Source organism: Vitis vinifera, chromosome 2 (assembly GCF_030704535.1).
Source record: "Vitis vinifera cultivar Pinot Noir 40024 chromosome 2, ASM3070453v1".
In the NCBI taxonomy this organism is placed as follows: domain Eukaryota; kingdom Viridiplantae; phylum Streptophyta; class Magnoliopsida; order Vitales; family Vitaceae; genus Vitis; species Vitis vinifera.
In genome coordinates this window covers 15,177,393-15,203,332 of record NC_081806.1, presented here as the reverse complement: position 1 = coordinate 15,203,332, position 25,940 = coordinate 15,177,393, and the positions used below count along the sequence as shown (strand labels likewise).

General features: G+C 34.0%; 1 protein-coding gene and 2 pseudogenes across 1 annotated transcript; all 3 read right to left on the bottom strand.

Moving 5' to 3' along the window:
* Positions 1 to 10,282: 10,282 nt before the first annotated feature.
* Positions 10,283 to 13,325, bottom strand: LOC104882544 (agamous-like MADS-box protein AGL80; annotated as a pseudogene).
* A 4,121-nt stretch (positions 13,326 to 17,446) lies between these two features.
* LOC104882545 (agamous-like MADS-box protein AGL80) lies at positions 17,447 to 17,988 on the bottom strand (annotated as a pseudogene).
* A 2,845-nt stretch (positions 17,989 to 20,833) lies between these two features.
* LOC100244339 (agamous-like MADS-box protein AGL80) lies at positions 20,834 to 21,828 on the bottom strand. The gene has a single exon (XM_002271399.3). The coding sequence runs from the start codon at positions 21,758 to 21,760 to the stop codon at positions 20,972 to 20,974; it is 789 nt and encodes a 262-aa protein (XP_002271435.1). The 5' UTR covers positions 21,761 to 21,828; the 3' UTR covers positions 20,834 to 20,971.
* Positions 21,829 to 25,940: the final 4,112 nt, after the last annotated feature.

The window sequence follows — 25,940 nt, the reverse complement described above, 5'->3', positions numbered from 1 at the left end:
TGTTTTGCTCCTATCATTGGTGCTTTGTTTGTTTGTTTTCCTCTGTTCCTGGTACTCCGTCTATGGGGCATGTTAGTTTTCTCACCTCTGCCCAAGGGAGTAAGCAATATGTTCTCCGCTTGAAGAACTACCTAAACTCAACCAAGAGATGTGAGGATATTACTTTAGGATTTGGCACGGGGTATCTCAGATCTAATGATTTTACTGTTGAAGTGGCTCTCTTTATTAGCGATTTGGGTAGCGGAAATTTTGGAGTTTTTTTGGTTGTGGAAATGAAGGTCCAAGGAGGGAAACGTAATGTGCATGAATGGATATTTTATGAAAGAAGCTTTCCTATTCAATGGTGACCCGGGCATTGTGGGTATTTATTCTGGTTTCACTAGTTTTAGCATCCCAGAGGCACTGAAACAAGCTACTGGCAGTAATCACAGCAAGTACGAGGACTTTCAATGCGATAAATATACCATGTCTAGTGCTTTTGCTGCTTCTGCTGTCATTTAATTCTTGCATCTTGGGGAAGGAGATTCATGGGCATATGCTGCGAATATGGTTGGATTTAGATGGCATGGTTTGGAGCGCATTATCAGATATGTATGGGAAATGTGGGAGTACAGGGGAAGTTTAGCATATTTTTTATGAAACTGTTGACCGAGATGTGGTTTCATGGATAACAATGATTGATAGATACTTCAAGGAGTGAACGAGGAAAGAGGGATTTGCACTGTTCTTAGACTTATTGAAATCTGGGATATGGCTCAATAAGTTCACTTTTTCTGGGGTTCCTGGTGCATGTACAGATCATGCTGCAGAGGAATTAGGTAAACAGGTTCATGGGTATATGACGAAAATTGGGTTTGACCCTTCCTCATTCGCAGTTAGTACGCTTGTTCACAGGTGCACAAAGTGTGGGAATTCCTAGAATGCAAGACAGGTTTCCAGTGGGATGCCAATATTCGGATTCAGTATCATGAACTTCCCTGATTAGTGGTTATGCTCAGAATGGTTAACCTGATGAGGCTCTTCAATTTTCTGAGACAAGTGTCCATATTTAGACTTCCCTTTGTGCGTCTTGATATTAGGTAAGAATCTGACTGACATGCAGCTGTAGTTGATGTCATTACGAAGCTCTCAGAAATTGGTTCCTACTAAGAAGGAGAGTCATCTCAGTTGGCTGCTGTGGGCATTTTCGTCAGCACTGTCGATCCTCTAAAGGAACTCCCTTTTGTTATAGCCAATACTGTCCTCTCTATTCTTGCAGTTGACTACCCAGTCGACAAAGCTTCTTGCTATGTCTTAGATGATGGATCTTCTATGCTGACATTTGAAGCTCTGTCTGAAACTTCAGAGTTTGCAAGGAAATGGGTTCTTTTCTGCAAGAAATATGGTTATCTTGCACTTGACAGGATTGACTTCAAATGGCCTGGCAGCTGCTCTATTGGTATGCAGAAGACCAATGAAAGTGAAGAGTATAATAGTGATTGAGGACAAATGGGATAATTGCAGATTCCATAGTAAGGGTGGTTGGGTTGAGAACTGTCATTGCTAAAACCGAACTTGAGCAGAAAGTGGATGATCCTAATGGTGTCATGCTAGATGAAAACTGTCAAAATTCTAATTCTAAAACCACTGTCTCAATACTCCACCATACCCATCATTCATTCATCCATCTCTCCTTTCCCTCATACCCTTCATAACCCATTTCTAAGACCCATTAATACCCTCACATGCCAACCACTGCCCTTCACTCACTATCCCACACGCACGCCCATTATTTCCCCACGTCATCACCTTTCCATCATGCTTCGTGTCAATACCCTTCATGCTCCTCCAAAACTGCTCATAACCTTCATACATATGTCCCATGCTCTTCCATGTGTATGCTCACCTTCGCTTTGACGTGCCCTTCATGCCCATATTCACCATCCATACCTCTTCATGCTCTCCATTATTCATACATCCGTCACTCCCTTTCCATCATGTTCTTGCGTGGCCATTGCATGGCCATGCATAACCATGTCATATTCATTTCACCTTATACCCAGGTCTCATACCCCATGCAAACATACCCATTTCTTCACTACCTTTCTCTCTCTACACCGTCACCCCAAACCCACTCAAACTCATCACCACTCACGCTCATGCGTTCACTCCGCACACTCACATCTTCACTCTTAAATTCATGTCTCATACCTACTGCCCACATATCCATCACATTACCTCCATTCATTACACCCACCCATCAAACCCATTCCACATATGCCGCTGCAACCACCATTGCCTCCACATCCAATCCTTCCATCCATGCCAGCTTTCCAACACCTATACTCCACAAATCAGCACCTCAGGTGGCATTATTTTCTGCTCGGGGACCCAATATAAGAGATTTCAACTTCCAAGATGCGGATCTTCTCAAACTAGATATTCTAGCTCCAGGTTCTCTCATTTGGGCTGCCTGGTCTCCAAATGGAACGGATGTGGCCAATTATGTTGGAGAAGGGTTTGCAATGGTCTCCGGAACTAGCATGGTTGCACCACATATAGCTGGAATATCTGCCCTACAGAAGGACTGTCATTGGGATTAAAAGCATTGGGAGCTCCTAGAGAGTGAATACCTCAGACCATGCGTTGAAGAAATGCTAGAAAGAGGTTCCATCAACCATGCCATGATTTTTGGAACATCCAATGAAGATGCCATCCACAAGCCCTGTGACTTGAATTGATAGCAAAGACAAGGTGTGACCATCGTGATTAATTACCCTATCATGATCAAAGAATGATTGGAGAACTTGGGGTATATAAATTGATGAAAGGATGTCAGATATTGTCATGTCTGCAGCCGCGTGGATGAATTGCGCTCCGGGACTGTTGTTATAATCTGCAAATACCATGTAAGAGGGGAAACTATCCTCCTTCTTTGTTGCAAGGTGGCCTGCATGTGGACAGAAATGGTCGAGTGTGAGAGCGAGGGAATCCTTGAGCCTGTCTAAGAGAGTTGCCATGAAGTTTTGTGGATCATCCACATCAGGTGGTTTGCTAAAGAGAAGGCCCTTTCGGATATAATTGACGAAGAGCATGGCCAAGTCCCATGGTGTCAGGTAACAGGGCTCCTTAGTCTCTTCTGAAGTGAACTTTGGTTTAATAAATCATTCAAAGATGTGCCGCAACTGCTCCAGAGACTGAACTAAGTTTCAGATGAGCTAGTAGACTCTCATCTTGTTTGCTCTGGATCTGACTTGGATGGTGCCAGCCTTAGAGTGGGGTTGGAAGTTTTAGTCTCGAGGCCACCCTCTGATCTTGATATGTTTGTGAAGCTCGAACAACTTGATTTTGATGATATGGAAGATTAGCGTCAATACCAAGACATCTAACAAGGAATCCGATTGCTGTTCAAGCCCTTCCAGCCCAGGATCAGTTACCAAGTTTGGTCTAGCATACAAGACTGATGCCCACTAGAGCCGCTCACACTGGTTCTCAAACTACCTCTTTCATGGCACTCAGTGTGGAAGGGTTTGATGCAGTTAATGGAGTCACAGAAGGAGATCTTCTGTTTTCAAGGTCATTAATGGGTTCATTTCCGGTGTCTGGTCAATTAGTCTAATGTGTGGGTAGCCTTCGAACCTGAGAACAAATCAAGCCATGAAATGAGCCACGGAACACTATCCACCGAGCGATTCATGTCCAATCTGTGCAACGTCAGCAAAGAAGTGATGACAATCAGGTCATGGGTTCAGTACCTAACAGGCAATCACCACATGCAATGGTAGCTCTGCATGATAGTCCAGGTGTCAAGATCACCACCATCAGTGCTAATTCATGCTCCAATCAACACCCCCACTCAAGCATTTTTGCATGGCCACCTTGAGTCACTTGCCATTTTTCTCATCCTCCGTTTTTTTAAATGATTTCTCTAAATCTCATTTTGTAAATGTCCTTTCAAATTCAGCTTTTCAAATAATCCCGACTCCTCTACTTTTTCATCCTTCGTTTTTTTAGATACCCAACATCCCATTTTCAATAAAATTTGGTTGCCATTTTCTTTCTGGCAAGCCACTTTTGCATTTTCTTTATTTTAAATGTCTTAAAATAAGCAAGAATCAAATTTTGTAATTCCTAATGATGGAATTTACGGATTTGGTTCATGCAAAATAAACGGGCTTTGGTGGGGGCCCTACATCAAATAAATTTGCTTTAAAATAAAAATGAATTTTGAATGAAATATCATGCGTGCTATTGGTGCTTCTTTATCTGTTTTGGTGACATGAGTGACATACTTTATGTTCATTACTATGCACTAATCTCATTTTGTGATAGCGCGTTGCCGTTTGCTGATCAGGTACGCATCCACTTCCACTTCAGTAATCCTCTATTGCATATTCTGATACTCATATGTGCATGATTTGATTTGAGTACTCATTGATTTTCTCATTAATTGCCATGTCAGCTTCATTTTAGTAGTAGAGACTCGACTTTAGGGACTTAGAGGGGTGCTACGGTTTTTTGCCGTACCTTCCCGATAAGTAACCTGACCCCCGAACCCGATCCGGTTTTTCACAGACCACCTTTTCCAAAATAAGGAGTCACACTTAGGGTTTTTCTTTCTTATTTTGCTTACCCTTTAAAAATAAAACAAAAATAAGTGGCGACTCCAAGTCATTTTCAATAAAAATCAATTTTTCAAATAAAAATCGAGCTCGCCATCGAGTGGGAAATGCATCGAGCCGAAATGCGGGGTCCACAAAAGGTGACACATCATATAAAAAATCTTCAATTAGGATAGTTAGATGATGCTAATTTCAGATTTACGGTGTCATTTTTTTGAAGTGACACCATATGAAATAAAAAGTTTTAAATTTTATTACTTAATGGGCCCTTTTTAAAAATAGTGAGTAGGAACAATTTATGAAAAGTCCATTGTTTCCATATATACATTAACTAATATAAAAGATCTTATTGCTTAACCCTAACCATCGTTTTCTTCTCCTTCTTCTCACACCCATGGTCGGCACACCCATAATTGATATTCTTTGCTTCATAAAATCTCGGGTAAGTCAAAATCTCTTATCTACCATCTTCATTTTTTTTATTAATGCAAAAAACTTTGTTAGTATAATTGTTTTATATCTCTTGATTTAGTATATCTATGGTGTGGGTTTTGTAAATGGTGTTTTTTATCGAGTTCCAGGGAAGTAAAAACTAGGTTTAACATTCTAACATATTTTTTGTTTCATTGCTAATAAGCCCCAAAACAAATGAAAACAAGAAAAATGAATTATTTTTAAAAATTTTGTCTAATTGAGAATGAGAGATACACTAGTTTGTAGTAATTTTTCGCATGAAATAGTATTTTATTGAAGACTTGACTATATTTGATGCTTTTTTCCACCGTGCTAGGAGCTTTTTGGTGAAGTCTAACAATAGAGATTGACATCTACTACAAGATGATACTCAATTAATCCAAAAGCACTTAAGTTATTTAGGGTTTTCTTCAGTTAACCTAAGAAAACATTCCCACTTTCTTTGTATTGAGTCACCTAAATAGAATAGAATATTGGGTATAATATTGGGTATCAGAGTCGTAAAGGGTATTATAAATATGACTTTTTTTTTTTAGAATCACCTACATGGAATGAATTATTGGTAGGTGAACAAAATATTGGGGTGATTGTAATAGTTGAATTAGTAAATGGAAGATAAGTGTATGTTGCTTTGTTTATTCTATAAAAACAATAATTTTAGTAGTTGAAATTTACATGCTTTGTTGTTTTATAAAAACAATAATTTTAGTATTTGAAATTTTAAAATGTGAATGAAATGCCTGAAAATATGTTTTGAAAAATAGGATAGTAATAAATGGAAAATAATTCATTTCCTAAAAATATTTTGATAAATTAAAATAATATGTGGTTAAAATATATTTTTGTGAAAGTATTTAAAAATGAATCAAAATATTAATAATTGTTATTTTGTTTGAAAATAATTTAGGAATATAAAATAATATTGGGGATAATTTTTGAGTTTAAATTGGGTTATAAATGGTTAATTTTTTTAGGACTGTCCTTTTTGAAAATAATCCAATGATAATTTTTTTAAATAAGAATGTTGAAAATAATTTTAAAAATAAAATTTTGTTGGCAATGATTTTTCTAAAAGTATTTTAGGCATAAATGGAAATTTCTTGTATGAAAATAAGAGAATTTATATATATATATATATAATAGACATAAAAATAGACTTCTTTGATATTTAATAAACAAGTGAATTTTTCTCTAAAAAAAGAATAAAATAAGAATTTCTCTATATAATAAAATAATTTATATATGAGATAGTTTTCAATAAGAAAGTTTTGAAAATAAATTTGGGATAAAATATTTTTTAGTAAGTTTTGTTTAGATAATTCAAGAATAAAGTGGTTTATTAACTTTTCTTAAAAAATAACATTCTTCTTTCTTTTTTGAATTGATCAATTTTTTTAGAAATAAAACTGTTAGATTCTATTTTTTGTAAATGTTTAAGAAATTCTAAAAAATTCTTTAAAAATGAAATGACCTTTCTACCACATTTCTTGTAATAAATAATTGTTTTTTTTATACATATTGTAAAGTAAAAAAAAAAGTCTTTGTTTAGTTAACCTAAGAAGGCATTCCTACTTTTCTTTGTGTTGAGAGTCACCTAAATGGAATAAAATATTCAATATCATAGGAGAGTAAAAAGTATTGTAGAAATGATTTTGTTGAGAGAGTTATCTAAATGGAATGAGATATTGGTAGGTGAATAAAATATTATGGTGATTATAATAGTTGACTTAGTGAGTGGAGGAGAAGTGTATGCTTCTTTGTTTATTCTATAAAAACAATAATTTTAGTAGTTGAAAACGTGTATAAAATGATTGAAAATATTTTTTGAAAAATAAGAAAATAATAAATGGATAATAGCTCATTTCCTAAAAATATTTTGATAAATTAAAATAACTTGTAGTTAAAATATATTCTTATGAAAGTATTTAAAAATGAACCAATATATTAATAATTGTTATTTTCTTTAAAAATAATTTAATAGTAAAAAAATAATACTGAGTTCAAATATGACTACTTTGTTATGAGATTCATTAAAGAAATAATTGTTGATTTTACAATTATTGCATCAAAGATTTTACTCGTTTAATGAATTGTACATAATTTCATACTTTCAATTATTGTGATATTAATGTTATTCTCATTTGATTTCAGTTTGATGACAAATAAAACATATTCTCAAGTAGAATTTGATGAAATTAGAGAAAAATAGATTACGTTTGTGTTATAATTAATCATGAATCATATTGATGTATCGTGATCATTCATGGTAAGTCCCTTAGTTGTTATATGATTGAATTTTCCATTGATATTGTATAACATTACTTATTCTTTACGAATTATTTTTATACCAAAATGAGAAAAAGGAAAAAAAAAGAAAAAGAAAACATTAGTACTTAGATTTGTTTATTGTTTATAACATCACATTTTTATTTTCAATAAGTACTCTAAAACTCATTAAACTATGAAATGCAGGTATACACTCTTGGGAGGACAATATGAAGAATAAAAAGAAAGGAGAAAGAGGCAATAAGATTTAGGTTTTTAGATATGACTCTTATGTCATACATTATAGGACATAAATGTTACTTTATTTGGAATTAAGAATTTTGGGTTTTTGGATGCAACTCTTGTGTCATTTTATGGTTAGCCGGTTGTATGCATATGAAATGCAAGTATACATGAATGTTGGGAAGCTTAACATTTCTAAATCATGTTTTAATGTGTATTCACTTTTCTTTTTTAGTTTTGGTGGGTTTGATGTGTTTGATGTACTATCATTTTGTGAACATTTGATATACAAATATTATTGGATGATGTAATATGTTACAAATTAATTCATAAGCATTATGAAAATATAAGTTAAATGTAATATGATTATTATATTTATGGACAATTTACATAGGTTAGTCTTATTTATTAATAAGCATTACAAAAATCTACAAACTAATCAACAAAAAACAACCATATCTTCCATAATCATTTACAATGATGTGACACCATAAATTAAAGGTGATACATTTAACGTGACACCATAACTCAAAGATGATGCATTTAATATGGCACCTTATATATCTCATACAACTCTATATCAAATTAAGCATCACTAAAAATATATGGTGTCTCTTCTGAATGTGTCACCATTTATCTGCTTTGGTGTCACTTCCAAATACGTCACCAATTGATACCCTCTATGGTGTCAGTGGATAAGGTGACGCTATGTTGTAGTGATACCCTATGTTTATAGTGACTTATTATAAATGTCACCATATATCTTTTTCCTTGTAGTGATGATTCATATTTTCAATAAAAACATTCAATTACAATTTTCTTAGAAGCAAAATGGAAAATAAAATTTTCCAAGAAAAAAATATTTGAACAACTCAATATGGAAACAAAAAAGACAACAATAGAATATATATATATAAAAGACATATAACAAGTAATTGAATAAATTTATCAGAACAATAATAATACTAGTTACAAAATAATGTGTTTTTTACCCGATAGATTTAGAGAAAGATGATTGGTGAAAAAGTTATTCAATTACATATTTTAGTTGCCAAAAAGATCATAATTCCTTGTGAGAAGAATTTTTTCCATGTTATATCCACTAGATTGGGAGTATGCTTAAGAAGCTTCTTTTTCAAAGCCTTATTATATGTTTAAAAAGTTTTATAATCCCTTATACCAAAAACCTTTTTTTCTTGTTAGCCAAGCTAATTAATTGTGTGCTCTTTCTTTTTCTTTTAAACTTGTAATCTCTTTCTTAATTTATCGTCTAATTAATTATTACATTTAATTATCTTCTCTCTTCGCTCTCAATCCAATTCTCTTCCATCCTTGTTTTTCTCTCTCATCCTTGATGTCTCTCTCTTTCTCCCTCTCTCATCCTCAATGTTATCTCCTCTCTCTCTCTCCCTCTCACTCTCACTCTCCCTTTTATATATATTCAATCAATAGCTATCCTCTAGGATGTTAACGCATTCTTCTCAAGAATCATTAATTGTAAGTCATCATCCTCATTTCTAATCATATATAGTTTGTGATAGCTTAATTATAGTCTTATTATTATAAAGCAAAATAATGCAAATCACATATGTTATTAAATTGGTATAAGACAAACTCACATTAGTTTTTGTTGAAATGGACATTTAGCTTTTAGCTTTGTTGAAAGTTATCGAACTAATATGACTTTGTAATTGATTGTAACAAGCTGATTTAGCTATTAAATGTCACATTGACCCTTATTTATCATTATAAAGATTTTGATATTTGTCATTATATGTATTTTAATATATTTTTAGGTTATAAAAAATAATTAGCATTAACCGTTATTTATAGTTAACCGTTATTTGTAGTTATGTTATTAGATTAACGAAAAATAACTAGCACCGACGATTATCTATTATTAAAAGGGTTTTTGATATATTGTTAAGTTGTCAAAAATAATTAACTCCTTTTTTTTGTAACAAAAAGAAATGTTAAAATAATGTGCTTAATATCATAATTGATCTCTAGAGGAAATTAATTCATGCTAAGATTACCAATTACCTAATTTTGCTTCTCAAAATTTTTAATTACATAAAAAAATACTATTTTCTTTCTTGTGAAATTTATACTTGTGAAATAAGGTGTTGTACTCTCTATACTCATCTTCTTTCTAGAACCTACCGAATCTTTCTCTCTCTACCCTCTTATCTTTTCTCTGTAAAACCTACTGCCACTATCTCTTTTGAATCTCACTCTCTATCTCATGTACAAGCACCATTGCACCAATTTATTTTGAACCCACAAAGCCTTCCTTTTTCTTCTAAAACCTGTCATATCTCTTTTTTAATCCATCTCTCTCCATTCTATATCTCACTAAACCTTTTGAGCTGTTTCTTCCTTTATCTCATTTTAACTATTATTAAGGATGAGTCAACTTTGCCATGATAGGGAAAACTATTGATTATTTTACTTCTTTAGATAGGGAAAACTATTGATTATTTTACTTCTTTATGGTAACCTTTTGGGATAAATTTCATTTAAACAACTCAGGACCCAGAATTATTTCCAACTGTAATCAATGTGTGCTCCATTTCTCTTTCAAAGACAGAATATTGGTGCAATAATAATAATAATAATAATAATAGTATATGTATGAAACTAATTTGCAGTCTTGCTACCCATAGCTAGCAATAAGATAGACAAAAATGAAACCGCAGGACCTTATTCTTATTATTTTGGAGAGTTTCAATCAAACAGATAGGTCAAATATGAATTGAAACAAGAGAAGAAGCACTCCATGGCTGATCCAGGCCTGCCTGCTTGACTCGCCACCTGAAACCACAACCAAGAAAGTTTCAGAGAATGTAGGGATTGCGCCAGAAATCATAGACGTCATAGTCCAGTGGATCTCCCAATGCATTGCCCATGTTTTGGTTTTGGTTTTGTTCTCTAATTAGAGGATTGTTTAGAGCGTCAATGGCAAGATCGAAACTTGTCTGCGCAGCAGCGGCATTGGTACCACCAACAGCACCAATAACAGAAAGAGGAACACCCGAGGCAGAACCAACATGAGAAACACCATCAATACTAGTAAAAGCACCCACAGCAGGAACATCTCCTGTCACACCCCAAGACCCACTCCAAGGGCGTGACGGTCATTTTACACATCAAACCCGAAGGCTTACAATGTAACCTGACCCAAACAATTATCTTGTAATTGGAAGTTACCAATTACCAAATATCTGTTCAGAGTAGCGGAACAAAATCTAAAATCCTCAAAATTCAATTTCAAAACTAAAACATTCACTATCCAAAATCCATTGTCCAAATATTTGTAAACTTAAACAATTCAAGTACTAGAACAAATTTCAAAATCTCCAACACTCAACTTTGATCTAACATAAAATTTGAAGGATCAATATCCAAATAACTTCCAAATACTAAAGGATCCAAATGAACATAACTAATAGTTAAACAAAATCCAACATAAAATCCTAAGTCAAATCCTAATGATGACCATTCCTCAGCCTAGCCATCACTCCTCACCCGAACTAAGGATACCTGAAAAATTTTCAACAATTGGGAATGAGCTCACAGCCCAATAAGGAATATTAATGCAGTTCATGGATCAAATATTTTCATTTCAAATAGGAGATATCATTTTTTTTTCTCATCAAATATCAGAGTTTCAAGAATACCAATATATTCAAAATTCAACCAACCATTTTCTTATCAAATTCAAACACTTTCACATAAGATTCAATCAAATCCATTCAATTTTCATTACTCTGGTTATCAAATATCAAATGCCCAATTAGGTGGGACTTTTCAAATGGGTGGCTGGCCTCAAATTGTTCCTAGTGGACGGAACCAAACACTACTAGTACTAGTAACCTCTAACCAAACCCCTAGAGGCTGTGGTCCAAATCAATTACATTCCCACCATGAAATGTAAAGGTCAACTATTATATCCCGTTGATAGGGCCGAATAGTCAACTATTATATCCCGTTGATAAGGGTCAAATAAACCAGAGTGATGTTTATGTTCAAGTATTCAAATTTACACAACATAATATCTTCATATTTTGTGTCATAAATAAAACAAAATATTCCAACATAATATTTAGTACAAAATAGTTTGATCCATGCATGGTAACAAAATATCATTTTCTTTTCCACAATTCAAAATAACATATAAAATAATTTAATTTTATAAATATTGCATTAACTTCCCTTACCTCAAAAGAAGTCCTTGAAAGCTTGGGAGAAGAATAATTCTGAAAAAAAATCTACTCTTCACCTAATATAACATAAGAGAAACAATTATTACTATTTATTTATAATTTAACTAATCTATTCCTTATTTAAATAAAACTAATAAATTCTCAATTTGTTTCTAATAACACATTACTAATTTAATTAAATTATAATTTTATTTCATTATAAAATTCTATATATATATATTTTGCTAAATCTCTCATTCTATTTATTACAAAAAAAAAAAAGACTATTATTACTATTATCTTAATTATTAATCTAAAACTAAATATTATTATTTTAATTAACCAATTCAAAAGCCACTCAACCGTTACCTAGTTGTCTCGGGTACACCAAACCAAAAAGCAAGTTTTTTTTTTTTTTTCCATTGCCATCATCATGATTCATTTTATTTATATATATATAGGGCTTCCTTCCATTTGGCACACGCCCCTTTTCTTTTTTTTTTTTCTTTTTTTTTAAATTAATCCTAACCTAAAATCGAAACCTTCCAAGGAAATTATTTTTTTTTCATCTAATAAAACTTAAGATCTCCCAAATTCCAATAATAAAATCAAAATCTTAAAATTTTTTATTATTTTGATTTTAAAAAGAATTAAAAATAAAATAAACTAACCCTAATCTAGATTTGGGTTTTCCAAAAGATATCTAATGTGTTTGAAATTAATCAATAAATCTAAAATATTAAACTAAGGGTTAGAATCTTACCTATAGAAATCTGTTCTTCAACCCTGAAATCTGACTCCAACCTACGTTCTCTGAAACTCTGCGAACAGGAACTCTATTCAGAAAAGAACAGGAAGAAATAGAATTTCTAATTTATACCTAAGGTATTTATTCGTAAAATTACACTTTTACCCCTCTTGCACTTTATTAAATTAATTAATTAACTAATTAAATTATTATTAGTAATTTCCTAAATTACCCTTAAAAAAAATACTTGGGCGTTACATCTCTAATACCAGTACTAGTATTATTAGCACTACCCCTCACGTCAGCTGCTACTTGGGGCCATGGAACGAGAACCATCCTGTTCTTCACTGTCTCCAACTGATTGTCAATGGCCCACGTTAAATCTAGGAGGTCTTTACTCTCTAAACCCTCCAGCAGCCTACCAGCCAAGCACTGGATCCTTAGGTTTTCGATCTCCTTTTTTCTGTTCTTCATCTGCTATTTCACCACTTCATCCCTCGCTTTGAATATCCTCTACCAGGTGAAATTTTATTGGTTCATGACCTTCTTGGTTTGGTCATTCTCCGGCCGGCTCCTAAACGCAACAATGACTTGTTCGACCTCAATCGGGGAAGGCCAAACTTGGGGCTCTGGATGGTATGGGTTGTACGTGATTACACATGCATCAACGCTGCACAAAATGCTGAGATCTCTTACTTTGTTCATAAGACCCTTCACTCTCTTCTTATATGTGGCCTTACGAGCAGCATTATCTACAATCCAGTGAAGCTTAACCTTCTTCCTAGCCATCTCTCCTAATGGTTTGAAGATACATGATATGTCCCAACCTTCTAGTATTTATACTAGAAAAGTGAAGGATACCGGCTTAATAGATAACACTGTGAGGGAAAGTTTTGAAGGGAGCCTTGGTAGTCATGTTTATGATGATTAGCTGAGCTAATTAAGAAAATGGTTTGTTGGTTTGATATTTTTCCTTTTTCCACTCTACCTCTGCATCCAAACAGATATGTTTTCTAACTAGGACTGTATGAGTCTTGTCATCCATGTAACCTAAGGGGATTGATTGATCTTTGACCCATATGCTCCAATGTACCCAATTCAATAGTAGAGACAGAACTCCAAGCTTAGGAGAGTGCTACCTCGCATGAGGTACCTTACTAATAGGTAACCTGATCCCCGGACTCAGAAATCAAGTTTCGCGGACCACTTTTTCTTAACTGGAGTCATTGAGGGGTTTTTGTTCTTACTTAATTTTCTCCATTTCAAAAATAAAAATAAAAAGTAAGTGGTGACTCCAAACAAAACTATTCCTCATTGGGGACAGATTTTCCAAAACTCGAAAACCACACTTTTTCTCCACATATTATTAATCGCGAGTCGTGCCGATCGATGGATTGGGGGAGAGTCCACAATATCATCTATATAAACTTCCGGTATTTTACCTAGCATTGGATATAATATCTTTATCATGAGTTGTTGATAAGTGGCTCCTGCATTTTTAAGGCCAAAATGCATAAAATTATAACAAAAAGTCCCAAAAAGAGTTATGAATGATGTCTTTTCTAAATCAGGAAGGTACATAGGGATTTGGTTATAATTAGAGAAAACATCCATAAATAACAACATTTTATGCCCTGAAGTGGTATCAATTATTTGATCAATGTGTGGTAAGGGGAAACTATCTTTTGGGCATGCCTCGTTCAGGTCAGTAAAGTCAATACAAACCCTCCATTTTCCCTTTTTTTTTTTTGCACAACCACAACATTAGCTAGCCAATTCGGGTAGTAAGCCTCTCAAATGAATCCCATATCAAGTAGTCGGGATATTTCAAGTTGGACTATTTTCTGTCTTTCTGAAATAAGTTTCCTTACTTTCTGACGGATAGGTTTCGACCTCGGGCGGATCCCGAGTTTATGACTAATCACTTCAGGGGATATTCTTGGCATGTTAGAAAGCTCTCGGACAAAGATTCTGACATTCATATCCAGCTGCTTTACTAGTAAGTGCATTTCATATTCTATCAACATAGAACTGACATAGGTAACCTTCTCTGGTCCTCTATTTTGTACTTCTACATAAATCAGTGGATTAACAACTAGGGAGTCTTGCTCACCCCCTCCTTCAGTAATTGCTATTTCTATTAGGGCTCATTATCAGTGCAGGTATTCTCAATTTCCTCTCCCGCGAGCATGACATTTACTTGATAGCACTGCCTTGCAGTTAGTTGACTCCCAAACAAGTCAACTTGTCTTGCTTTGGTAAGGAAGCTGACTTTTTGGTGATAAGTTGACGGGGTAGCTTTCATTTTGTGAATCCATGCTCGTCTTAGTATGGCATTGTAAGGCAAAGGATCTGATCCAATTGAAAAATGAACATTCAAGTTTGTAGGGTCAGCTTCTACTGGAAATACTATTTCTCCCAAAGACCAAGTTGTTAAGCCATTGAAGCCTATTAGTACTCGGCTCGGGCTTCCCAAAGTAGAAAATGGGATGCCCATCTGCTTATATGTTGAGATATGAAGCAAATTAGTTGAGCTGCCAGGATCAACTAACACCCAACAAACTTGGAACCCGACAATTTTTAGTGACAAGACAAGGGCATCTTCATGTGGGACTGTTACACGAGCCAAATCCTGGGGGCTAAATGAGGCAATTCCATCTATAGGCTGCATTGTCCCAAGAACAAAGGAGTACTACTTTGTGCCAATCCTTTCTACATCATTTGCTTCTTGAATCATAGTTCATCGATCACGCTTTGACTCCCAGCATTGATCAATAGGTCCTCCTTGAAATATGTGAATGATTGGCGAGGTTCCACATGGTTGAACCATGCCGACAGCAACCTACTCACTACTCCCAGTAGCCAGTCATTCATTTTTCTTGACATATTGGGAGAGTAAGTTGGCTATCACCATGTCTTCCACCAGATAACAAAGTGTCGGTACTTGTCGGTGGTATGCTCGTCGTGTTCCTTTTGATATTCACAGTGTCGAGTTTGATCTCATTACGTCGGGTCTCCTCTAAGAACGAAAGGCCATCTAAAACCGAGTAGATCACTCATAATTGGAAGTAATTGTCCGTAAGTCAAACTAAGCAGTGTCCACCGTTGGGGTGGTCTTTAGCCCTATTTGTTCCTACATGGCTTCTTTCCTAGTGAGAGGTTCCCAGGGCCCTAGCTTTTATTCTTTACATCTTTTCTTAGTTGTGATGCCTATGTCAATACCAAGACGGGGTTGGTTGCAACCTATAAATCTTCTTCCAACATAGCATACTTATTGGTCTTCCTAAACAAATCATCAATTGTCTCTAGCGGCTTCTTAGAGAGAGATTGGAAGAAAGGGGTCCTCGGCCCAATGCTACGCTTAAAGACTTGTAGCAGAGCATCCATATTGCACGTTTCTACCTAGAGCATTGCTTGGCCAAACCTGTGCATGAACTGGTGTAAAGTCTCACTTTTTGTCTTCTTTAGATTTTGAAGGCTGCTTATATTGAACTTCTGCCTTACTGGGCCTAAATAGTGAGCCACAAAGACTTTTGACATTTTCTTAAAGGAATTGATTGAATTAAAGGGAATTCGGTGGAATCAAGCTAGGGTGGTGCCTTGGAGACTTGCTGGGAAAACCTTATAGAGGAGTTCATCATTGTTGATGTCAAGCGTCATCATTTTCCAATAGGCATCAAATGATCAAATGGATCATATGTACCATCATACATGACAAACTTAGGAATGGTGTACCCTCTTGGGGGTTCACACATCAAAATATGTTGAGCGAATGGCGTTGTCATCATATCATTCAGACGGTGAGTTGTGGCTTCGAGGGGCAACTCATTTAGACGTTCGTGAGGAAGCCAAACTGCCAAAGACAGGGGTCGAACCATCCCTCCAACGACCTCAACATGTGGCACCCTCATTTGTTGTCGACTTCCTGAGTTCGAATATAATAGGAGTTGAGGCTCCTATCGAGAGGTGTTGTCTGCCTCATTTACGTCTTCAGTGACCAGCATTCTTGAGATCCTAAATTCAGATGGGTGGCATCCCTCGTGTGAGTTTAAATCAGTGTGGGGAGCTCAAGGGGAACTGCATGATCTAAAGGCTCCACCACATCATTATTATCTTGTTGGCGTAAATGATCAAGATTGCTTGCTAATTGATGCAACACTTGAATGCGAGCATGCTGATCTTCGAGTTGCATCCGCAACAAGGCATTCTCTTGCCTTAGCAACTCAATCTGAGCAAGGATGGATTCAACTCTTCTTTCTTGTTTCGCCTAATGCCTTTTGAATTCTTCACGAAGAGTTTTCGTGGTGATTGCCCTCCGAGGAGCTATTGTACTATCTAAATCCCGCGGCTGACTATCTCTCATTGTGAAGTTTCCAACTCCAGACAAAAAGGGGGTCTACTCTTAATTCAAAGTGAAAATGATACGTCGATGTAGAACCTTCCCACATATGGCACCACTTGTTGGCTTTGAAAATTTCTTGAGTAGCAATCTTCTTCTCACCACGCGATCTCTTTCACCTACCACACAAGGTTCACCCGGTGTTACCCCGAGATAACCTTCTTCGATGATTAAGTCAGTTGGGATTTTTTTTTCAAAGTAAGAGTAATTTTTCTTTTGGTCCCTTTCTTGTTGCCTCTTCCCTGTGGCCTAGCTAGTTGCATACATATATCCTTCACTTACTGATAAGCGTTGAGATTTTGGGGGCACTTTCTTTGTCACTTCAAGCAGTTACAGCCCCAGGCGCTAACCGTCCCCACTACTCCTCATGGATATCTCTCCCACATTCTTCTTAGCCACTTTTCTTGTTAGGCCATTCAAGCTGGATGGGTTTTAACCTTGGCCCAAGCTGGTCAGGCTTTAACCCTGGCCCAAGCTAGCCCAACTCAGAGGGTAGTGTTAGATAGGCCCATTACTCCTTTTTATGGGGGTACCCACAAGTACAAGTATTATTAGCACTGCCACTCGCGTCAGCTGCTACTTGGGGCCAGGGAATGAGAACCATCCTATTCTTCACTGCCTCCAACTGATTATCAATGGCCCACGTTAAATCTAGGAGGTATTTACTCTCTAAACCCTCCATCAGCCTACCACCCAATCACTGGATCCTTAGGTTTTCGATCTCCTTCTTTCTGTTCTTCATCTGTTGTTTCACCACTTCATCCCTCGCTTTGAATATCCTCTGCCAGGTGAAATTTTCTTGGTTCATGACCTTCTTGGTTTGGTCATTCTCCAGCCGGCTCCTAAACACTGTAATGATTTGCTTGGCCTCAATGAGGGAATGCCAAACTTGGGGCTCTTGATGGTATGGGTTGTACGTAATCACGCATCAACGCCGGATAAAATGCTGAGATCTCTTACATTTTTCATAAGACCCTTCACTTTCTTCTTATATGTGGCCTTACGAGCCACAATGTCCACAATCCACTGAAGCTTAACCTTCTTCCTAGCCATCTCTCCTAATGTTTTGATGATACATGATATGTCCCAACCTTCCAGTATATATACTAGAAATGTGATGGATACCGGCTTAATAGATAACACTGTAAGGGAAAGTTTTGAAGGGGCCTTGGTAATCATGTTTATGATGATTAGCTGGGCTAATTAAGAAAATGGTTCATTGGTATGATATTTTTCCTTTTTCCACTCTTATCACTGGATCCAGACAGATATGTTTTTTAATCTCCTTCACCCATATAATTGAACTAAAACAACCGGGTTAAACGACACCTGCTGAATTATAGGGTAAGTAAACCCTAAGCCCACAAGGGTTAGAAGGTGGAATGTCGATGCTGTCATAATTTATCCATATTTTAGGGAAATAAAGAGACTTTTTTATTTTTTATTTTTCTACACCTTATGTAAGCGAAAGAGATTTTTATACAATTAAGGTTTCTAAAAAGGGTTATTTGATTAAAAGGATAGTTGAAAATCTAATTTTAAAATTTAACCCTCAATAGTTTTTTGACCTCATTCGCACAAAAATGCTTTTAATATTTTCTTGTAAATATATCATTTTATTTTAAATTTTACATATAAATACTTAAAACGGTAAATGATATTTATGTGAAAAATAAGCTATTTTTCAAATAAAAATATGTAAAAAGTTAAATTCATAAATTTGGGATTATTTCATCTCTTTTAATCAATTAATTCTTCTAAACAAGTGTAAATGATTCATATCTTCAATAAAAACATTCAATTAGAATTTTCTTAGAAGCAAAATGGAAAATAGATTTTTCCAAGGAAAAAATATTTGAGCAACTTAATATGGAAACAAAAAAGACAACAATAATATATATATATATATATATATAATAAATATATAAAAGACATATAACAAGTAATTGAATAAATTTATTTAAACAATAATAATACTAGTTACAAAATAATGTGTTTTTTGCCCGATAGATTCAAAGAAAGATCATTGGTGAAAAAGTTATTCAATTATATATTTTAGTTGCCAAAAAGATCATAATTCCTTGTGAGAATAAATTTTTTTCCATGTTATATCCACTAGATTGGGAGTATGCTTAAGATGCTTCTTTTTCAAAGCCTTATTAAATGTTTAAAAAGTTTTATAATCCCTTATACCAAAAACCTTTTTTCCTTAAGATGTTTTTTCTTTGTAGCCTAGCTAATTAATTGTGTACTTTTTCTTTTTCTTTTAAACTTATAATCTCTTTCTTAATTTATCTTCTAATTAATTATTATATTTAATTATCTTCCCTCTTCTCTCTCAATCCAATTCTCTTCCATTCTTGATGTTGTTTTTCTCTCTCATCCTTGATGTCACTCTCTTTCTCCCTCTCTCATCCTCAATGTTATCTCCTCTCTCTCTCTCTCCCTCTCACTCTCCCTTTTATATCTTCAATCAATAGCTATCCTCTAAGATGTTAAACACATTCTTCTCAAGAATCATTACCCTATTACAATTTGTTGTCATCATCCTCATTTCTAATCATATATGGTTTGTGATTGCTTAATTGTAGTCTTATTATTATAAAGTAAAATCATGCAAATCTCTATCTTTTTACTATAACCATTGTGATTGATTATATTTAATCTACTATTTGTTTAAATAAGTACAATTTAAATTTTCATTCATATTCTTTTGATCTTTCCAATAATTAATTATAGTAAAAAGTCTAACATGATCTTAAGCCTTGACATATTAGGATGTTACTAAATTGGTATAAAACAAACTCCCATTAGTTTTGTTGAAATGGTCATTTAGCTTTTAGCTTTGTTGAAAGTTAACGAGTACTAATATGACCTTGTAATCAATTGTATCAAGTTGATTTAGCTATTAAATGTCACATTGACCATTATTTATCTTTACAAAGATTTTGATATCTGTCGTTATATGTATTTTAATATATTTTTAGATTGTAAAAAATAATTAGCATTAACCGTTATTTACAGTTAAGCGTTATTTGTAGTTATGTTATTAGATTAACAAAAAATAACTAGCTCCGACAATTATTTATTATTAAAAGGGTTTTTAATATATTGTTAAGTTGTCAAAAATAATTAACTCATTTTTTTTGTAACAAAAAGAAATGTTAAAATAATGTGCTTAATAACATAATTGATCTCTAGAGGAAATTAATTCATGCAAAGGTTACCAATTACCTAATTTTGCTTCTCAAAATTTTTAATTACATTAAAAAAAATACTATTTTCTTTCTTGTGAAATTTATACTAGTGAAATAAGGTGTTGTTCTCTCTATACTCATCTTCTTTCTAGAACCTACCGAATCTTTCTATCTCTACCCTCTTATCTTTTCTCTGTAAAACCTACTGCCACTATCTCTTTTGAACCTCACTCTCTATCTCATGTACAAGCACCATTGCACCAAATTATTTTGAACCCACAAAGCCTTCCTTTTTCTTCTAAAACCTGTCATATCTCTTTTTTAATCCATCTCTCTCCATTCTATATCTCACTAAACCTTTTGAGCTGTTTCTTCCTTTATCTCATTTTAACTATTATTAAGGATGAGTCAACTTTGCCATGATAGGGAAAACTATTGATTATTTTACTTCTTTAGATAGGGAAAACTATTGATTATTTTACTTCTTTATGGTAACCTTTTGGGATAAATTTCATTTAAACAACTCAGGACCCAGAATTATTTCCAACTGTAATCAATGTGTGCTCCATTTCTCTTTCAAAGAGAGAATATTGGTGCAATAATAATAATAATAATAATAATAATAATAGTATATGTATGAAACTAATTTGCAGTCTTGCTACCCATAGCTAGCAATAAGATAGACAAAAATGAAACCGCAGGACCTTATTCTTATTATTTTGGAGAGTTTCAATCAAACAGATAGGTCAAATATGAATTGAAACAAGAGAAGAAGCACTCCATGGCTGATCCAGGCCTGCCTGCTTGACTCGCCACCTGAAACCACAACCAAGAAAGTTTCAGAGAATGTAGGGATTGCGCCAGAAATCATAGACGTCATAGTCCAGTGGATCTCCCAATGCATTGCCCATGTTTTGGTTTTGGTTTTGTTCTCTAATTAGAGGATTGTTTAGAGCGTCAATGGCAAGATCGAAACTTGTCTGCGCAGCAGCGGCATTGGTACCACCAACAGCACCAATAACAGAAAGAGGAACACCCGAGGCAGAACCAACATGAGAAACACCATCAATACTAGCAAAAGCACCCACAGCAGGAACATTTCCAATACCAGTACCAGTATTATTAGCACTGCCCCTCGTGTCAGCTGCTACTTGGGGCCAGGGATCGAGAACCGTCCTGTTCTTCACTGCCTCCAACTGATTGTCAATGGCCCACGTTAAATCTGGGAGGTCTTTACTCTCTAAACCCTCCAGCAGCCTACCACCCAAGCACTGGATCCTTAGGTTTTCGATCTCCTTTTTTCTGTTCTTCATCTGCTGCTTCACCACTTCATCCCTCGCTTTGAATATCCTCTGCCAGGTGAAATTTTCTTGGTTCATGACCTTCTTGGTTTGGTCATTCTCCGGCCGGCTCCTAAACGCAGCAATGACTTGTTCGACCTCAATCGGGGAAGGCCAAACTTGGGGCTCTGGATGGTATGGGCTGTACGTGATTACACACGCATCAACGCCGCACAAAATGCTGAGATCTCTTACTTTTTTCATAAGACCCTTCACTCTCTTCTTATATGTGGCCTTACGAGCAGCATTATCCACAATCCACTGAAGCTTAACCTTCTTCCTAGCCATCTCTCCTAAGGGTTTGAAGATACATGATATGTCCCAACCTTCTAGTATTTATACTAGAAAAGTGAAGGATACCGGCTTAATAGATAACACTGTGAGGGAAAGTTCTGAAGGGAGCCTTGGTAGTCATGTTTATGATGATTAGCTGGGCTAATTAAGAAAATGGTTCGTTGGTCTGATATTTTTCCTTTTTCCACTCTACTACTGCATCCAAACAGATATGTTTTCTAATCTCCTTCACCCGTATAATTGCACTAAAAGGTTACAATTCCACAAAACCACAGGTTAAAGGACACCACTACTGCTGAATTGTAGGGTAAGTAAACCCCAAACCTACTGGGGTTAGAAGGTGGAATGCCCAAAGCTTTCATAATTTTTCCACATTTTAGAGAAATAGACAGAATTTTTTGGCCCTGAACCTAATATAATGAAGAGATTTTTGTACAACCAAGATTTTTAAAAAGGGGTATTTGATTAAAAGGGTCATTAAAAACTTACTATCAAAAATTTAATCCTCCATCATTTTTTGGCCCGTTGAGATTACTTTTATAATTTATATTTGGAAATATTACTTTTTTATTTTAAAACCCTACATGTAAGTATTTAAAATGGTAAAGAACATTAATATCAAAATTGGGTTCTTTTTCAAAAAAAAATATATTGAAAGGGTTAGATTCACAAATTTAGGAATTATTTAATTCATTTTAACTGATTAATTCTTCTAAAAAATGTGAAAATGATTCATATATTTAATAAAAACATTCAATTAATTTTTTTTTTTTAAATTCAAAATTTTCTTTATCTTCAATAATAAGCATTTTTAAAATACAGTCCCTAAATATAAAATTTAATATTATAGTACATGTATAAAATTATAAAATTAAAAATATAGAATTAGTAAGTCAATAAAGTGTTTGATGAGTTTAACAAAACCGGCAACAATTTTATTTCAATACTTCTATGTCACGTGTTAAGAGAATCTTGACTAATTATTACTTAAATTAACAATATAAATGGTTTGTAAATTAATTTTTAGAATCTTTAAAATCTTTATTTTCTTTCCTTACATTAAATTCTTTTTAATATTTAATTAATTTTCAAATGAATTCAAGAAAAACAAATTCTTTTATGTCGTTTCCTATTTTGAACCTAAAAACATAAAAGTGAATGAATCCATTATATTTTCCAATTTCCAATATATTTTACCATCACAAAGAGGTCATGATCCAAGATTAAAATCTACAAATTGTGTTGCAAGTGGGCCTCTGAGACTAGCAAAATAAATAAATAAATAAAAGTTCCATTTTTGCTCTTTCCGCTCACTTGAAAGCAACACACAGCAGAATCATGAGTTATTTCGTACGACACCATCTTCGTCCTGTAGAACAACAAAAACAAACCATTAATCTTCATGTCCCACATCGAAAATGGAACAGAAAGTTGTTGGGGGAGAGATGTGACCATAGAAGCAAATCATCCAAGAATGCATTCTGAATTAACAGTTATTCTACCTTATACTTGACAATGAAACCTATTTCCATACCAAAAGAAAGCGTCTGAAGATCCTTTTTGGTAAGTTCTTAGGATTCTCAAATAACAAAGTCCTTGTTTGGATATACTTTTTTATTTTTATTTAAAGAAATAACAAATAATAATAAATTTATATAAAATATAGTAAATTTTATATAAAAAAAGATGAGGAATTTACCTTATATATGTTCTTAACATTAGTCTTAAATTTAATGTAGTAAAAATTTCCTCATTCTAATTTTTTTAAAGCAATTTTTAGAAGTCATTATCATTTTTAAGATAAATTTCAAAAAGTTATTGTGTGCTAGTATTATTTTCTATTTCTTTTTTATTTTTTTAAATAAAAATAAAAATAAATAGGAAGTGTCTAAAAATATATAGCTAAGATTTTTCTGATTTTTTGTCCCTCACCATGGTACAAAACTAATTATAATATTGGAAAAGTTACTAAATTTATGAATCTGGAGAATATATTTGAAAACCTTAACTTTATTGTTGTTTTCTTCATATTAATTTATTTTTAAAAATGAAGCCTCTTTCCATACCAACTCCATTTCTGAAGATCCTTTTTGGTAAGTTCCTACTATTTTCAAAATGATAAAGTCCTTGTTTAGATATATATATTTTAAAATGTCATTATCATGGTAAGGCAAATTTCAAAAGTTATTGTGAGTTAGTATCATTTTGTAGTGTGTCCAAAATTAACTAAGATTTTTCCATTTTTTGGCTCTCATTATACTGCATGCAAAATGAATTACAATATGATTATCAGAAAAGCTGGTAAATTTATGAAACTGGAGAAAATATATAATAAGTACTCCAACTTCATACTTGTTTTCTTCATATTTATTTTTCATTAGTTTCTCTTCTGTCCCGTCTAGGACATTCCCCCATTCAATTAATTGGCTGCTATTAAGACCTCAATTTGTCAAAAATGCATAATGGGAATTGTGATTTCAGGTTTTCTAAGAGAGAGAGAGAGAGAGAGAGAAATAATTACCTTGGATTTTAAAAGTTAGTGGATATTAGGGAAAGTTAAAGAGAGGAAAGAAAGAAAAAATGGTCGTCTTGGAAAAAGATGAGAGATTTCCTATGTGGGCTGCAAGGTTCAATGGTGGAACTAGATATGATATGTTGATGTTGGAAAGTCGAGAGGTTTGTCAATGTCTCTTCACTTGTAGTGGTGATGAAAGAGGTCTTGCCCAATTTCACCTTCAATCAACTTCTATGAATCTCATTTTTCTTCTTAGGGTGTTACGTTGCATGATTGACTCTAAGTTCCAAGGCTAAAAACTTTGGGAAAAGTAAGGTGGTGATAAGCTTGATGAAGGGGCCTAGAAAATTCGACATGGGTCATTAATTGTTTTAGTAGGAGATGCATCATTTGAGTGTGAACCAATTTGATACAGGTTGAGGCACACTTACTTGGTGTTTCTTCCTTGGTACAAGTTCCTAAAGTGCACTACTTTAAGTGCACTATGTGAAGTGTGTCATTCTTCTTTGGTTGCTACCCCTTCACAATTTTCAAGTGCGCCATTTCATGTTGGGTTCCTTCTTGATCACTAGGATATGTGCTAACAAATTTTTACTCCAAAGTCACTTTGTTACTTAAATGCTTCATTTTCATGACAATTTCTTTCAACAAGCTTGAAACATGCTTAAAATATATTAAATACAAGGATTAAGGGTCTTACAACAATTCCAATGTTAGGTTACTATTAAGGCATGAAACTCATACTATAAGAGAAGGTGTTATTGGTCATAGCTCTCTGAGCATGACCGTAGATTATAATGTTGTGACTAAATCATTTAGTCATGGATACAACTAATCATGATTATATGTCACAATATCTGCCATAAGGACACATTTTTGGTCATGATCACTTCCCAAGACATGACTAGAGACTTAGATCTTTGGTTACGACTATATCCTTTCTATCATTGAATGTTTCCATCTTTTGGCCATGGTTCCAACCAATACTGTGACAAAAAAATTATATTATGTAGTCACGGTCTAATCCAACCCTGACGAAAGGCTGTAAATCGTTAGTCATAGTTCCATACTAAAGTGTGACAAAATCTATAATAAATCTGTAGTTCAACTAGGAAAAAAAATGTGACTAAGAAATCATTTAGTCATAATTATGATGTAATTGTGATGAAATCTAATCAACCATTTGGTCACAACTTGCATTTTACTCATACTAAAACTTATTCCATTTATTTGTAAAGTTCTTTAAAAGCTTGATACATCCAAACATATTAAAACATGTATTTATATTTAATACAATTATTAATCATCTTAAGTATGTTAAAACATGGATTCAATAAGCACCAATTATTATTTTTTTAAGCATTAATATAACATGTAGAAAAACATAGTAACCAAATATAGATATGCTTATCGTCTTCAATTGTCATAGAAGTACCACAAGATAGTTGAGTTAAGAAACCCAAATATAACAAAATACCAATGAAAATATAAAAAATTGTCATATGAAAATAAAATAATCTCAAGGATGTTGGCGTTGTAGCAATTGTTGCATCATCTACATCATTTGATTTTGAAACATTGTTTGTATCCTAACTTCTTAATCTTCAAAATGTTGTTGCATCTATTGTCGAGTCTCTTCAAATTGTTGTTGCATTTGTT

Coding starts and splice junctions, on each gene's coding strand:
- LOC100244339 (XM_002271399.3), bottom strand. CDS start 21,760: ATGGCTAGGAAGAAGGTTAAGCTTCAGTGGATTGTGGATAATGCTGCT.